At 31.2% G+C, this 17,987-nt stretch overlaps 1 protein-coding gene across 1 annotated transcript; it reads left to right on the top strand.

The window, feature by feature from the left end:
• Positions 1 to 14,253: 14,253 nt before the first annotated feature.
• Positions 14,254 to 17,432, top strand: LOC102627293 (zinc finger CCCH domain-containing protein 29). Its single transcript, XM_006486245.4, has 2 exons — positions 14,254 to 14,465; positions 15,136 to 17,432. Exon 2 carries the CDS (start codon positions 15,180 to 15,182, stop codon positions 17,142 to 17,144), a length of 1,965 nt encoding a protein of 654 aa, XP_006486308.1. The 5' UTR covers positions 14,254 to 14,465; positions 15,136 to 15,179; the 3' UTR covers positions 17,145 to 17,432.
• Positions 17,433 to 17,987: the final 555 nt, after the last annotated feature.

Genomic DNA, 17,987 nt, shown 5'->3' on the forward strand with positions numbered 1-17,987 from the left:
CAAAATGACAGCAGAATTCGAAGCCAAATGGCAGCCTTGCACTCTAAAATAGGCCACGTTTTATTTACATGCAGGTTTTGGATTTTTAGCTGTGAAGCATTGAGTGGTAAGAGTAAGAGTTCCCTTTGATTTGAATGATTCTCTCTCTCTCTCTCTCTCATGCGAAGCCCACTCGCTAGCCTAGAAGTAGTAGCCTTCACATGATTCAACCAATGTACACTGTTGGAATTTTGACTCCTAAGTCGAGATTTTGTTTTCAATTTCATTAATTAAAATGTATCCATTTTTAGAACCTATGAATCAAAATGAGTTAAAGTGGATCCATATTTATGCTTATTATGAACCGAAATGGAATAAACTGCAACAATATTTAGTTAATTATTGGTAGAATCCGTGTTGATTTTCCAAATAAATGCATATTTAATCTTTGCTTTGCAATTACCTACGTCAATTAAGTTACCGCAAATCTTCATATTTGTTTTGGATTTTTTATCCTTTTTTTTTTCGTTTAAGTATCTGTACGTAGTATTAATGGAAATCAAAACTCCGTCACTTACCTTGATTTTAATATTAACAACATTGACACCATAGACAATCTATATAATATTTGCTAAATTAATCAAATATTAATTTATGAACAAATGCCTTATTTTAAGAAAATATGATCACATTTATAGTATTGATATACCTTGATTTAGTATTTATTGTGTTTTATTTGAATAATAGTTTGCTGCCTTACATTAGTAGTAATAAGATTATTGTAGAACTTTTATTTTTCTATGTTAAAGATGACATATAGAACTCGTCTCACAAATAAGACTCCAAGTGATAGTAACATTGAATAACTTCTGTTGTAAAATGACAATACCAATTGGAATTTGTTAGAGACGAGATTCAAGAGGAAAGCCAAATAGAATTTAGTTTCAAACCATAAAATTGTTAATTTATATAGTTAGGAGTCTTATAGGAAAATATGATTTTTTTTTTATACTATTATGTTATAAATTTTTTAACTTATCATGTTAGCACTTGGAAAAACTATTATTTAATTGAAGTTTTCAATTAATTAAGTATTAATTTATCAAAGTTCTATTGTATGGAGAAGATTAAGTATGAAAACATTGTTGTTATTCCATGAGGATAAATGCTTGTTTGTCCTCGTATTTTATCATAAGAGTCCGTTTAATTCTTACATTTTAAAAAATACCTTAAGACATCCATGTTACTAAATATATCGTGCTTACTTTTTCTTTCTTTTTACGATAATACCTTACAATAATATTCTTAGGGATATTAATGAAAGAAAAATGCTAATTTATCAAATTAGCTTTAAAAGTAAAATAAAACTAATGAAAACTTTTATGTTATTATTTTCAAAGATTAATTTGATAAATTAATTTTTTTATAAAAATAATTATTAGTAAGATTGCTGTAAGGATAATAGACATTACTCTAACTTGGTTGATATTACTTTATCTATAAATAATTATTAATAAGATTGTTGTAAGGTACAAAAGATACTAGTTCTTTCATACTAACGTCTATTAGTTAATTTGCTAATAGTAATTGTTGTTTAATTTACTAATTATTTTTTATAACTAAATTAATGAATGTCAAGAATATTATTGTAAAAATAAAGAAAAAAATAAAAATAAGAATATAACATACTTAACATAAGAATACAACGTACTTAACACCTAAGATGTTTTGAGATATTTTTTAAAAGATAAGAATTAAACAAATATTTAAATTAAAATATAAAGAACAAACAAGCATCTAACGTATTCTAAGATTTTTTTTTTTTTTTCTATCCAAATTGATAACCTAATATTATTATCGTTCATTTCATAATAAAGCATTATCTTCAAAATGACCTTGAGCCTTATCATTGAAATAGAATGTTAATTAGTTAATTCAATGAATCTGCTATGTAATTTTCTGAGCTATCCGAAGAAATCATATCACATGCAAAACTTATACGTCAAACGATCGGGGCGCCAGGCACCAACCTCCACATCCATTGAACAAATTACGTCTTTGTCACGTCATCAACTTCAATGTCGATTAAAGTAAATCGAAGTCGCGGATATTTTAATTTTCAAATTAAAACAGCTAGTTAACGAATTGACGAACCTCGTGTTCACACAATGCTACCATCATGCATACATGACGACATTAATTAGATTTCATTTCATTTTGTTTTTTTTTTAATTTTGCTTTGATTCCCATCAGAACATTTGGCAGCTCTTCCGGAAAATCATGCTTATTTTCAGTGAAACTTGAATTTCTTTAATACTAAGCGTTTCGTTTCGTTTTGTTTTTGGTTGCCATGCATGAAAAACATTTGGCAACAAATCCGTAAAACCATTCTTTCAGTTTTCATTTGCTTAACGTTCATGAAAAGATTTGACAGAAATTCCGAAAAATCATTCACCAAGTGCTTCTTCGTATAACCCCAATTCATAAAATAGTTACAATATTTTGGTAATACCTAGTAATGCAATATTGTTTGTTTGGTTGGTGCAACATTATGCATTGATAAACCTAGTATTCTTTTAGAATTTAGACTATAATCGTTCATTTAAAGGGAAAAATAAAATAAAAACAAATACGATGGTAAGTCCATGTTATCTTTGATTTTGCAGATGCTTAAGTTACTTTTTAAGAAGTTTCAAGCTAAATGCGAGAAAGTCAATGTTGTCGTGTATTAATTCTAAAAGAATACTCATTAATAAACCATTCGTTCCGCTTCGAGATTTCCACTTTCTTTGTTTTCGTCCATTTTTTGCAAAGAGAAATTGCATATTTTTTTTTATATGGAATTATTATCACGTTTTGATTTCAACTTTCCTTATCTCGTTTGACGTGTGTATATTTTTATAATATATAGAGTCAAATTTATAGTTTTAGTCCATTCTTATTTCATAATTAACAACCACAGATCTCCATTTTGATCTTATTGTAATCTTATGCGCCACAACAAATATTAATCACAACCTTTGAAAAAAAAAAAAAAAAACTCGCCACAATCTCATGCCAACATACTGAATCCCAAATAAATTAAAGTAAGGGTAAATGCCAGTTTAAAAAATCTCTATATTTTTAATTTACGTATTTGTTTGATCTCGATATTTTAAAAAAAAATACCTGAAGGCACTACTACTGTTACTAAACTTATTCTCTTTTTCTTTTACAATGATTTATAATAAATCCTTACAACAATATACTTAGAGTGTTAATGAAAAGAAAAAAATAATAAATTACTATAATAGCCTTGAAAGTAGCACAAAAATTTACCTAAATTCTCATATTATCATTTTAATTTTAAGGATTAATTTGGAAAATTAATTTTTTATAAAATAATTATTAATAAAATTGTTGTAAGGATATTAAACATTTCTTTAAGTTGACGGATACTAATTTATTTATAAATAATTATTAACAAGGTTTTTGCACATGTAAAAAAAATACTAGTTCTTTCATATTGATGTTTATTAATTAATTTGCTAAAATTAACTTTTTGAAAGATAAATTAATTAATATCAAGTATACTATTGTAAGGATATTTTTGTAAAAGCAAAGAAAAGTAGAGGTAAGAATGTAACAAATTAAACTATAAAGGTGTTTTGAGATACCTTTAAAATATATGGATTAAGTGCTTGTTTGGTATGATTTATCAAATAATCATAAGTGCTTATTTAATCTCATAAGTTCTTATTAATTTTTTTATTTTTTTTTGTAGAGCCTTTGAATATTAACTAAGTCATTTTGCCTCTATTAGCAAAAACTCAAATTTTGAGCTTTTGAGAATAGATACTGATTTTTTTAAATATTAAAATGTTTAAAAATCTTTTACTTATTAAAACTCTATTAACAAAAACTTTACTTAAATAAGTTTTATTTAAAAGGTTATACCAAACGGAGCCTAAATAGACACTTAAGTCAAAATATAAAGATTAAACCAGTATTTGTCTTTAAAATAATAATAACCAAATGAAATGTGTAGTATATTCATCAAATTCCTTGTAACATATAGTAGGCAATGTAAAAAAAATTAGGCTCTTAATCAGGACACAATCGTTACTCTCTTTGATACTAATGATTCCAATAATGAATAGACGTGTTCGTTCCAAAAGAAATAAAAAGAATCCAAAGTCAATTTAGTCGGGTTGAATTTAATGGTGTTAAAGGTAGAGATGGCCAACGGCCCAGGCCGACAAGACCCATGCGTGCTCGTTCTCGTGCTGCATCGTGCCTATTATACGCTTCGTGCCATGCCATGCCTAATTTTCTTTTTGCTTAGGCCCGGCCTAATACACGTGCCGTGCCCAATTATGCCGGCCTCACACGTGCCATGCCGAAGAAAAAAAGCACGATAAACTTTTTTTTTTCAATTTTTTTCGGGGGCATGCCAAGTTGTTGGCGTACTTTTTTTGTGTACACGTGCCTTTAGTCAAATTAAATAGAATAAAAAATTCAAAACTTAAGTCCATATTCAATAAGAATAATTTAATATGATAAGAGAATGTAATATTAATTACTAAGTTAGACCTTATGATATTAAAATTTCTTTTTAATACTTAACATAAACAACAACAACAACAACAATAATAAATTTTTCTTAAGCGTTAACTTTATTGTTAACTTAGACTTAAATAAAGTCATAAATCATAATCCATATTTATAAAATCATGGTATTTATAATTTTATTTATTGAAATCATGATATCAGTTATTAATTTAATAAATTATAATACATAGATTAATTACAGTTTTTATTTTGAAACTAAGAATTAAATGAATTTAAAAAAGTTGCACTAATAAAATATATTAAAAAGATTTAATTTAAAGTTATTTGTAAAATCATAAAATTTTAAACTTACTTTGATTAAAGAGTGAAATGTGCTTATTGCGTGCGGGTCTTTTCATGTGCCGTGTTTTAACCCATTTTTATCATGTTGTGCTTTTAAGGCCCGTGTGCCTAAAATTCTAAGTTCAGCCTAGCCTGCGTGTTGTGTCACGTCGTGCCACCTACCCACCAAAAAGTGCTCGTGTCGTGCCTTACTGTATGGATACATGCCGTGCTTGTGTCGTCCGACCCGTTGGTCATCTTTAGTTAGAGGATACCAGTTTGAGTCTTATGAGGATTTTTTGTTTTTAATTTTCCACAAAAATGTGGAAGAAAAGTATAGTTATCCTTAAGTTTGTTAGCCAGAGTAGATTTCCAAGATAATATCAGTAGATTTTTAAGCTGTACCATAATGTGTAGAGTCCCTATAGATCCTAATTATATTAGGGAGATTATTAGTTTTTCCCCTACAAAAATCTATATATTTCACTTCCTTTATTATTTTTATAATATTCAATAAACCCCTAGATTTATAATTTTTCAATATTACCCATATTTTCAAATACACTTTTATTCATATTTATCATAAAATTATATAAATTGAAATTAAAATAAAAAGTTAATACTAAAAACAGGAAATAAAGATTTTGGAGTGAATAAAAAAATTAATAAAAAAAATTTTTCTTGTAGTTTTTATTTTTTAAGCATTTTCTCTAATATAATATTCCTAAGATCAAATATTAAATAAATAACCTAATTAACCTTCCTTCTTTTCCTTTAATTTTTTTTTTGTGTTAGGAAGATTAATCGATATTCTAAAAATAATAGGAGAATAAATTATATATATTGATTTCAATATGGGAGAATATGACAATCTCTCAATTATAATATATTGATTGATTACAACTATTAAATAGAAAACCAAACACACGAAAATACATGATTATTGGATTTTATATATGCATGTGAAAAAATGTTGAAATAACTACAATATTCTCGTTTAATTAATCTTCATTTTTTGAACTTCTACAAAGGATCTTGTTTATTTATTTTTGAAAAGGAAATATTTGTTCATATCTATTTGAACAAATAGATGTGAAAACGTGAAAAATATATGATTATTGGATTATATATATGCATGTGAAAAACGTTGAAATAACTACACTATTAATTAATCTTCATTTTTTGAACTTCTAAAAAGGATTTTATTTATTTATTTTTTTTTTTTGAAAAGGATGTATTTGTCCATATCAATTCGAACATATCTTAGCTCAGTAGGTCCTTGACCACAAACGTAATTTCTTATAGACCGTGGGTCCCTAGTCCCTACATATACATACAACAAATCAAATATGTTTACGTACTGTTAATATCGAGTTTTAAAGGTTATTAATAAATTTTGAGCTTTTTTTCAATAAATTCGAGAAATTTTAGTAAGATTAAAAGGATGGAAGAAAAAAAGTAAAAGTAAAATTAAAATGCTAACCAGTAGTAAATCTATAATTGGAAGACAGCAGCTTTTCGAGTAGACATATATAGGTGACAAATCCCACCTAAGTGAAAGTAGAACAGGCAATTTGAGCCTCCTTGTATTCTCACATTTAATTGAAAAAGAATAGCCACTTCGGGCAGCGGTTTTAGCCCCCATAAAAGTATTGTGGGAGCTAAATGTTCTTTATATTTAAAAAATTATTCTCCCTTGCGAAATGCAAGTGGAGTATGGACATCCTTTCCTGTGAGGGGTTATTTATATTGGGCATGTACTTTATAGAATTCATTGTAATAATATAAGTCTCAATCATGTATATCTGATTGTAAATATCAGTGTAATATCTCTACTACAATAAGCAGTTGTTGTAAATATCTGTGTAATACAGTAATCTGATGATTAATCAGTTTAAAAAAAAAATTGAAAAAGAATATAGTCCTGTACATGTGTTGAAATGAATGCTGATAGCTACGTTTTTACTTTTAGATGAAGAATCCTGACGGGAAAATTTCAAAGACACGGGTGTTGCTTTTTACGACAACCAATTTATATATCATCGTTGATCTATCCTTTATTTATTTATAAAATCGGCAAAAATAAAATAAAATCTTAGTGATGCCTTATGAATGCTAGATTACATCATCCATGACCTAGATTCCAGATCATTCACGTCTTCCAACAATTATTGTCATCATCTTTTTGGAAATAGCACGTGTGTTGCATGCAGGATAGACATAGAAAAATAAAGCAAATTTAGAGGAAAAATTGGCAACGTTGATCAATTAAACCCCAATCTCTTTCTTCTTTATGAAAAGGGTTTATGTTAGTTGAGTCATTGTTAAAAAAAGATTAGGTGCTTCGTCACTTTCACCGTTGTAAAAATTATAAAATAATAACAGTAGAAGGCATTTTAGGTAAGTCAAAATGAACGTTTTCACTCTTCATGATTGTAAAATTAAACAAAAAAATAATAATAAAAAATGAATGCCCTGTCTCCTAGAAGTGAACTGGGGACTATGATACTTTTTCCATTTTGTCTGCAAGTTGGATGAAATTATTTTGTATATATTTTTGTGGTCAGCATGATTTCAGCATAATAAAAATAATAAAAACGTACCAAATAAAATGAATTGAAAGTATACTCAGAAATATAGAGATTATCAAAGGTAGTTGAGTTAAAATAAAAAATGAAAAATAAAACAAATAAAAAGAAGTGCTTTTTTAGTGACGGTGAGAGTTGAAACAGTCAAGTCTATATCATTGATATTTTGGTTAAGCATTTGTTGATAGCAGTCGTCTTCACCTCCATTAATCGAAAAGAATGAAACAATTATTGGATCAACAAGTTGTGCTGAATTCTTCTGAAATTAACACGAGCAACTTGTTTTGAGTTGTCGACAGCATTTATGATTGTTGAAAATGAAGCGACCACGTTCTTCAGAGTCGAAAAGTGTATGTCTGATTAAGAAGCGACTGCTTTTATGAAAGAACAAGAAAATGAAATTAGTGTGGTGAGATATCCAGCCAAGCTGCCCACATTGGACGGTTGAAGCTCTTTGAAGTAATAATATGAGAAACTTAGGGTTCGAATTTCGCCAACATTTTTTTTAATAAAAAAGGTAATGAAAATATGAAATGTTATAAAAAAATCTACCTTGTGGTTGCGTAAGATATGCTTAATGCATATGTTAAACAAACGTAAAGACTTTGGTTTAGACCATTACCTTCAAGTTAAGCTTTTAGATTAAAGGTCCGTTTGGTATACCTTTTTTAGTAGAGTTTTTATAAGTAGAGCTTTTAATAAAAAGTTGTTGGGTGTTTAGTTGTTAATTAAAAAAACTCTTTCAAAACACTAGATTTTTGGTTCTACAATATTAAAAGTGCTTTTGTGGAGTCAAATTACCAAAAAAGATAACTAAGAGAATTTAATTTTAAGTCATAAATTTATACAAATCACAATATGTCTTATCTAATATCCTCACTCTACAACAATTTCCATTCCAGACAAAAGATTTTTAATATTATTATAATAAAAATACAAATATAAAATAAATAAGATGAACATCCAGCATATGAACAAATTAAACAAAATACAAATATAATAGAATGAATATCCAGCAAACAAATAAAATAAATAAAATGAATAATTCACATAATACAAATACTGATTTATGTAGACCATATGAATATATTAAACAATAGTAAAATAAATTAATAAAGTGAAAAAGTTGTTAAAAAATGTTTGTAAAGTGAAGAGAATAAACAATTTATTTGATGAAAGAAAGCATGAGAGACAAAAATGGCTCTAAAGAAAGTACGAGAGACAGAAATGACTCTAAAGAAAGCATGAGAAAAACCATACTTGCTGCTTGTGAAAAAATGGCAGCAAGTGGATAAATCTTTCTTGTGTAGAGTTTTGTATATACACTATGGCTTTTTAAGAATTAGTGAAACTTCTCCAAGTACAAGTAAAATGACTTTTTTAAATTCTAAAAGCTCTACCACAAATGCAACCAAACAACTCATAGTTTTTTAAAAGAGTTTTTTGGTTTAAAAAAAGCTCTTTTGGCTAGTAGAGAAGCCCAACCAAATATACACTAAGTGGTAGTTTAGAGTGATGTTATAGGCTTATAGAGTTATAGTAGCTTTGATCTAAATGATTTTGTTCAAATCATGATTAAATTGACGCATAGTGGAATAGGTCCTTAGTGAATAGGAATGTTGAACAAGAGTGTACACTATTGTTTAGGTTATCACTTTTAAACTTTAAGTATTAAAGTCAAGTTGTGAAGTGATTGTTAGAGAAACTTAAATGGTATTCGGCACTTCAAATATTAACTTTTTGGTTAAGTGATAACTCATTGAATGCATTGACATATAGGTGGATGTATCATTATAAATTCAAAAATTATCAGTCATCTACTTTTAAATTGTCTTATTATCAAACATACGATAATACTTTCAAGTTGTATCATTTGCTCCTCCTAATTTTATAAACTATATCATTTATATACTAAATTGTTAACTTCCAAAACTAGAAATACAATAAGGAGAAACCATGTAGCAAGTGGTCCAGGAGAGGGTTTTAATGCTGGATCAAAGAAAATAAGAACTATAAATATTGCTAGAGCTGCTAGAACAAGTAGAAAAAGAGGTCTGATTTGTTTTCTTGTAGTTCATAGTTCATAACTACATATATAGAAATTTAGTTAGTTTTTTTTTTTTTGTAATTCAAGAAGGACATCAGATGTCAACCTATCCAAAGTGAACTAATCCCAAAATTCATCACATGCATATATTATAATAGGTGCTATGTAATGAGTTGATGCTCATTGTGTATGATATAATTTTGTTGAAAACAAATTATAAATATTAGTTTTCCAATTTATTATGCTTGTTATGTTATTTTGAGTTGATGTGAATATACTTTTAGATGAGCTAAATTATATTTTGGACTTTTTGGATGTGTGTTTGAAGAAGATATATTGTTATTTGCATATATATTTTGGTTGCATTTTGAACAAGTTGTTATTGTTTTAGTTTATGATTATTACCATTGAAAATATGTGATTATTGTTGAATACTTATTGAATACAAATTTTATAGGCTGCATTACGTTCTCATAAAGATAGTTACAAAGACACACACTAGCACAACTAGGATATACTTAAACTTTCCTTCAATAAGCTTTAGCCTTTTCTTTATCTTCACTATATCATCATTTAGCTTCGAATCTTGTTCATATGACATCTCATCATTAGTATTAAGATATATGAAAGCTTCAGTAGTGAATCATTCCCAAAAACCACAATGCTTCACCCCATAATGCTTCCACCTGCATGATCAAAACATTGTATTAGTATTCTTCAATGATGTTGCCATTATAGCCACCACCTGCACGTCACTCGTGTAATATTTTGGCAAGCATTTTACTTTTTAATCTATCGACTCCACTCACATGAGAACTTGATGCTTCCCTAGAGGTCATTTTCAAATGAATGGCTTATTGTAAAAGTTCAATGGGAGTATTTTTGGTATATTTGAAGTGATTTTTTTAGGTGTGTAATAGATCAATGAGCAAGATTGCTGCTGATTTTTTGTTGCAAATGAGTAGCAAATTGGTTGAATACTGCAAGTTACTTGTTTTAGTGTATTTTAGGTCCTTATATAGCCAAATTTATAGTAATTATTGGCTCCAATGGATACAATTTAGGTTTGGTGCTTTTGGGGTAATTATGTCTTTTTACATTAACTTGAGTTTCATGGGCAAAATGGTTAATTTGCTATAATTCTATTAATTCTTTAATAGAAACTAATGATTTAGTGAATGAATGATACATTTTATAAAATTGGGGTGGATAAATGATACAACTTGAAAGTATTGTAGTATGTTTGATAACATGACAATTTAAGGACATACTGATAATTTCCCTTATAAATTTACAAAATATTTTGCATGTTCAAAAACTTTATCATTTTCATGTGTTTTAAAAAATATTAACATTTATTTCATTTCCATAATAGGAACTTCAAGAACCATTCATAGCACAATATTGAGAGTAAATTAATTAATTGATTAGTCAGAAAAAAATCATATCATTAAAGAAATATAGTCCCTTGAATAAACTAAGATTATCTCTTGACCTGAGGTTTTAGTTACTCTTGTATTTTATCGATCATGAAGTAATCTCGGTCCCTCGTGAGTTGCGAATTTGTAAACCCTTTACTTGCATAAATACTTAATATACTTAACATTCTTTGAGAGTTTGAAATAGTTCTGATATGGAGGGTATCTTTGTAAGAAGGAAGAAAAGTAGATTATTACTGAAGCTTGTGAAAGTCCATTCAATTGATTGTTGATTTGAAAAGGGGAAAAAAAACGTATTGTTGATGACGGTAGAGTTTGCAGAAAAATAAAATTATATAACGCTGGTTTGGTTTAAGGAATTTGAGTGGGCAATAGATCAAGTAGACTGTACATTTTTGTTTTTAAATGTAATTTTCATAGTAGGGGGGTTTTATCAGGATGTTGAAGGGTGTGCTAAGTACAACTCACTATCTTATCCAGCCGTGGCTAAATAGCCCCGCAATTGAGCGAGCCAGTTTAGATTTGTGGCATCATTGGGCTGTGCAACAGAGAAAAATATTCCGGTTGTTATTCCTTTGAAGTACTCACATATATTTTCATCAGCTACCACACCCCCCTTCATTTTTGGGCCAGTATGATAGGAGCTTTTAACCCCTATCTAAATCTATATAACACCCCTTTTAAATTGTATTTCCTAAAACACCCTCAGTTTAATTTATAAAATACAAACCAATGTATCGATAAATTAGTCAATTATTCCATAAAATTTTACCCTAAAAATGGTACTTTTTTTTTAATAAAATAGATGTAAATCCTAAAATCTTAAACTACTTTTCTCTTATTATATATTTCTATCTCCGTAACTCTAAACTCTCATAATTTTCTCAAAAAAAAAAATTGTTTGTTCAATTAAAATTTATAATATACATATAAATTATGAAATAGGGTAGGCGTAAAAAGTTTTTTTAAAAAGATAATTTATTTAAGTGTTTAATTGAATTCCTATTTATTGAATTTCCATTTAAAAGAAGAAATGAATCAATTAATCTTTTTGTTATTTAAGTAATTTCAATTAAAAAAAAAAGAGAATATTTTGAGGAATTTCAAAGGGGTGTTAAAAGCCTACTTCTGTGACCAAAGGCGTGTACTTAGAATCACCCAATGTCAAAGTTGTTCCACATCGGCCCCAAAAATACTACTCGTCGACCCGAGTCCATGGTCCAAGAAGTCTGTCTAATCAGAGTCAAACAGCTCATCATATTTGACCACAACAAGAGACCATGATTCCTTGCACCTGTGACAGGTATGTGATAGACAACGTATCAACAAATCTTATCTTCAAACTTTGATGATCGAAAGCCACCATGAAGTTGCGCTAGCGGCTTGTCCTTCAACAAAAGTTATGAGCAAGTTCCAAGTCTTTTTAGGGATTTAAATATTAATTGTTTCTTCTTCTGGGGTGAACATCCATTTAAATATTAATGACCTCCTATTTTTTAGCTAGTTTTGGTAGATTTTTGGGACCTTTCTATGTTACAGAATCTGTAACATACAACCACCCAAAAACTAGTTTCTTTACACCTCTAAGTGTTGTTATTCAAACAATTCAGGGGTTGTGTAAAATTTATTTTGGGTGAGCTGTAAGTTACAGAATCTGTAACTTAGCAGCACCCAGATGTTTGAATTGTATATCTATTGAATTGATAAGAATAGTACTGTACCATCTTTTGTACCATCGACAAATATCGTATTGTATGGTGATATCTATCCGTAGAGGTGGTAATCAAATAAAGCTGTAAGTTTGATGAGCAAATCATGGGATTGCAATGATTAACTTTACGAACTGTACAGAGAACGCGCAATAAGTCAAGTCTGTGGACTCCGTGTGTAGACGGGGAATCAATCGTCAACGTGGTTAACATTTATGGCGTGCCCGAATAGAAACAATAAACAAACAAACAAATAATTGGAGAGCGTCGCAGCTACGCTGGTCCATATTTTGCGTAGTGGAAGGGTGAGTCAGGCGTCACCCACCTGATAAATTAGCAATTTCAACGCGTTTCTCACTCCCGCACTCCCACTTGCTTCCAGCTTTCTTTTCCTTGTCCAGTTGTCCCCCACTCGCACCCCTCAGCTGATGACAACCAACTCGTTACAAAAAGAAAAGGATAGTAATGACATTTACAGTACAGCCCTCCTTTTTCTATATTTTCTTAAATAATAAAATGCTTTTTGCTTTTTGTGGTAAACCCGTCTTTAACTTCTACGTGAATATGATCAAAGCACTAGAACATTTATTCAAACAGTAAAATACAAAAGACTCTATAATTAACGAAGATATCTTACTTACTCCATTATGATGTTGGGTATGTATAAGTGATAATTTTTTAGAACAATAGATCAACCTAACATCAGCATAATAGAAATAGATAAGTTTGTGTTGACATAAAATGACATGATTTTTAAACGGATTTTGACATAAAATGACATGATTATTAAACGAGTTGAACTCTTACCGCCAATATATAAATCAAGTCTCATTTTGATTTCAAGTCTCAACATACCGACACATTCACGATAAAATTATTTGTTTGATTTGTTATATTTATTTTCTTTAATTCATTATTTATTCTAATAATTTGATTATTATTAACTCATTTTAAGTTTACAATAATTTTTAAAAAATTTTAAAAAATAAGCAAAAGCTCAAGTCCAGTCCAAGCACGTTTACTCTAATGAACTTGAATCTACACCTGAAAAAGTCGAGTCTAAGTTCTTAATTTGCCAACTCTAGTCCCTGTGTGTATAACATATTAAGATAAAATTTAATGAGGAATAGTTGGCAAGGTGAGTACTTTAAATTGTTGACTTAATTGATAAATGAGTTGGCCCAATAAATTGGGACAATATTCCGGCTCAAATGGTCACCCCAACTAAATGGAGACCTATTGATATAAGTACCTAAACTGTGTTATTATGTGAGAAAATTTAAAAACTTGAGGGATCCCAAAATCATTAAACCCATAAATCAGTAGAGGAGTGGGAGGCAGAGAGCGAAGCGCGCGTAAGCTTATTAGAGAAATTGGCACAAACAAAGGTGACTGACAACCCATGAAACCCGTTAGATATATCACAGCGTAAAATAGGACCCAATCACTTGTGTTTGCATTTGCATTTGTATTTGAGTTTCATTTCATTTCATTTCATTTCAATTCTTAACAGGAAAGAAACCAAACCAAAAACTAAACTAAAACTAAAGCAGTGGCCCTGCCTTTGAAGCATTGACTTTGACCAAAAGAGGAAACAGAGACGAAGAAAAGTCTCAAAGTCCCTCACTCACCTTCCTCACCTTCCTCACCTTCCTCCTCCCTTCTTCTCTTCAAAGAAACACATAAAAAGGCCCTCACCCCCCTTACCTTAGTCTCTCACTTCACACAAGTCATTTCTCAAAAGCTGAGTCTTTTTGTTCCTCTTCTTCTATAAAATTAACACTCTTAAAGAATCAAAGAATCTTATCAACTTATCAAGCTCTACTCATAGGTATGTTTTTTTTTTCTTTTGAGCAATATATGAACAAAACTCTTGGCTTATGTTTGTGTTGTACTTGTTGGGCATTTTGGTTTTTTTTTTTTTTTCAGTTAAAGTCTGATTTTTTTTCCAATTTAGCATGTAATTCTTAAGGATTGATTGCTTTGTATGTATTGTACTTGGTGCGTTAATGGGTTTCTTTTGATGGTAGATTTTACTTTTTGGGTTTCCGGGGTTGCTTGTGTTGAGTTTATTGGCTTGTTCTCTTGTGTTTTTAGTATTTGTTTCTATAAATTTGTCTTAGGGGACGAAGTCTTTGCTTTGGAGCTTACTATCGTATAATCATTGCTTGATTTTTGTTCTTTTTATATTAAATAAATCTATTTGTTGATGTAATTGAGGAATATTAAATGATCTATGCGAAAATTTTAAATTTTATGGTATAAAGTTTCTTCGTTTCTATTTTATTTGTATCTCACCACTATTAAGGGTCACAACTTTTCAGGTCAAGGGTAAAGTAATTTTATTTTGCTTTCTTGTATTTTTTACGTCAACCAAGAAGAACTTTTATATGTGCTTCATCCATTCTATGCTATAATCTTTCTCTTATTTTACTTCTTTACTATGGTTTGAACTTTAAATTGGGTGCCATATTAAATTGTTGTTGTTTATGAATATGCAGGAATTGGGTATTCAAATAGTAAATTCTGCAGCTCAAATTTCCTCATGGAAGGTGGACTCCCCAAGCTAAAAGATGGTGCCTTGTATAACAAATCCTCAATTTTGCTGGAATTGTCAGCTTCTGACGATATCTCTGCCTTTAAGAGAGAAATAGAAGAGAAGGGTTTTGATGTTGATGAGCCCAGCTTCTGGTATGGTAGGAGAATTGGATCAAAAAAGATGGGATTTGAAGAGAGGACCCCAATCATGATTGCTGCCATGTTTGGAAGTGTTGCGGTATTGAAATATGTTATTGAAACAGGCAAAGTTAATGTGAATAGGGCCTGTGGTTCTGATGGTTTCACTGCCCTTCACTGTGCTGTTGCTGGTGGTGCCAACTCTTCCTTTGAGGTGGTCAAGCTCTTACTCAGTGCATCTGCTGATGTTAACTGTGTTGATGTGTATGGGAATAAGCCAGTTGATCTCATTCCAGTTGCTATGAAATCACCACTCCATTCAAGAAAAAGGGCAATAGAGTTATTGTTGAAAGGCGATCATACTATTTTTGAAGAAGAAGAATTGGTGAATATTCCTGTGCCTCAGTTATCAAAAGATGGAACTGAGAAGAAAGAGTACCCAATTGATGTATCATTGCCTGATATAAACAATGGAGTTTATGGAACTGATGATTTTAGAATGTACGCTTTTAAGATAAAGCCATGCTCGAGGGCTTATTCACATGATTGGACAGAGTGCCCATTTGTTCATCCGGGTGAGAATGCTAGGAGGAGAGATCCTAGGAAGTATCCTTACACCTGTGTCCCCTGCCCTGAGTTCCGTAAGGGGGCATGCCCCAAGGGGGATGGATGTGAGTATGCTCATGGAGTTTTTGAGTCCTGGCTACATCCTGCCCAGTACAGAACCAGACTTTGCAAGGATGAGATCGGCTGCGCGCGCAAAGTCTGTTTCTTTGCTCACAAGCCCGAAGAGTTGCGCCCTGTATATGCATCCACGGGTTCAGCTATGCCTTCACCTAGCCCTGTTTCAGCCAGTGCAGTGGACATGACGACTTTGAGTCCCTTGTCTCTTGGGTCAGCATCTATGCCATTGCCCGCTACTTCAACTCCACCAATGTCTCCCTTGGCTGCTGCTTCCTCTCCCAAGAGTGGAAACTTGTGGCAGAACAAAGTTAATCTTACTCCACCGGCCTTGCAGTTGCCAGGTAGCAGGTTGAAGACCACTTTTAGTGCAAGAGATTTGGACTTGTTGCTTGGGCTAGAAAATCGCACTAGCAATTTGCAGCAACAATTATTGGATGAGATATCTAGTCTCTCCTCCCCATCTTCTTGGAGCAAGGAATACAGTAGGATTGGAGATGTGAATCGAAACCTTGACGAAGTTTTCGAATCTCTTGATCCTTCTATGTTGTCTCAGTTGCAGGGAATGTCACAGAAACAATCAACGCCAACTCAGTTGCAATCTCCAACCGGGCTTCAAATGCGCCAAAACATGAACCAACTTCGTGCAAGCTATCCAGCTGCCAACCTCTCATCCTCTCCAGTGAGAAAACCTTCATCATTTGGGTTTGATTCTTCGGCTGCAGTGGCAGCTGCAGTGATGAATTCAAGGTCTTCTGCCTTTACAAAGCGAAGCCAGAGTTTTATTGATCGTGGAGCAGTGACCAGTCGTGCTGGTCTCAGCATGGTTTCTAACCCTCCGACTATGAGATCCTCTAATCTATCAGATTGGAGCTCCCCTGATGGGAAACTGGATTGGGGAGTTCAAGGAGATGAGCTGAACAAACTTAAGAAGTCAGCTTCATTCGGGTTTCGTAGCAACAATATAACAACCCCAACAACAAAAGGCTTCACTCCATCATCATCGAATGTTGATGAGCCAGATGTGTCCTGGGTTAATTCCTTGGTGAAAGATGTTACGCCAGAAGGACAGGGATTGTTTGGTGCAGAGAAGCAGCAATACAATCCATGGATGGAGCAAATGTACATAGAACAGGAGCAGATGGTGGCATAATGAAAACAGCTATGTGCTCCTACCTTATTCTGACCAAATTCATATTCTTTGAATTCTTCTTAGATTCCACGTTTGTAGCTAAAGTTGTAGGAGCTAAAAAAGAGAGAATATAGTGAGCATAAATGAGGCCCTGCTCATATCATTAATAGTTTAGCTTAAAGAAAGATTTGTTAATTGTTTTTACACTCTTACATGGAAAGAGGTCTAAAGCCCTTTCCCTACATTGTGTAATCTTTTGATGATTCCCACTGTAATCTACAAAATATAATACTATTTGTTTCAATGCTAGTACTTGTTCAGTGCTCTCTATTCTTTTAAATCTTCTGGAATGTGATTTTTTTTCCCTTCCATTTTAATTATTAGCAAAAAGAAAGATTATATTGAAGCTGAAATGAAACAATAGAAGATATTGTATCACTTCTATATATATAAATTTCGGAAAAGATTTTAAAAATGGACTCACAAATCTCACTTTATTGTCAGTGATTTCTATTATTTGAAGCCATCAAGCATATTTTCATACTGATAGTGAAACTGGTTTTGTGAGCGGAGCAACGGAGAAGCCATATGTGCTGGTGTTGATTGGCTGACTGCAGCAGCCCAAATTAGAAGGAATTCTTCGTGTCTACTCCTGAAACGTTAGGAGGCTTGGATGTCCTTTTTCTGTAAATTTATATGCTGAAGAGACAAGTACAGACACCTAAAATATTTGCATAAACTCGTTTATGGAATGTTTTCTTCGAATAAAACTTTATTCAGAAGCAGCGTCATAGTTCTCAAAAGGGCAAGCGAGTAGTGAATCAGTACAACACTTGAGCTCTGGCAATGAACTTGGCCGCCCAA

This window comes from Citrus sinensis, chromosome 4 (genome assembly GCF_022201045.2).
Source record: "Citrus sinensis cultivar Valencia sweet orange chromosome 4, DVS_A1.0, whole genome shotgun sequence".
Taxonomy (NCBI): Eukaryota; Viridiplantae; Streptophyta; class Magnoliopsida; order Sapindales; family Rutaceae; genus Citrus; species Citrus sinensis.

Coding starts and splice junctions, on each gene's coding strand:
- LOC102627293 (XM_006486245.4), top strand. CDS start 15,180: ATGGAAGGTGGACTCCCCAAGCTAAAAGATGGTGCCTTGTATAACAAA.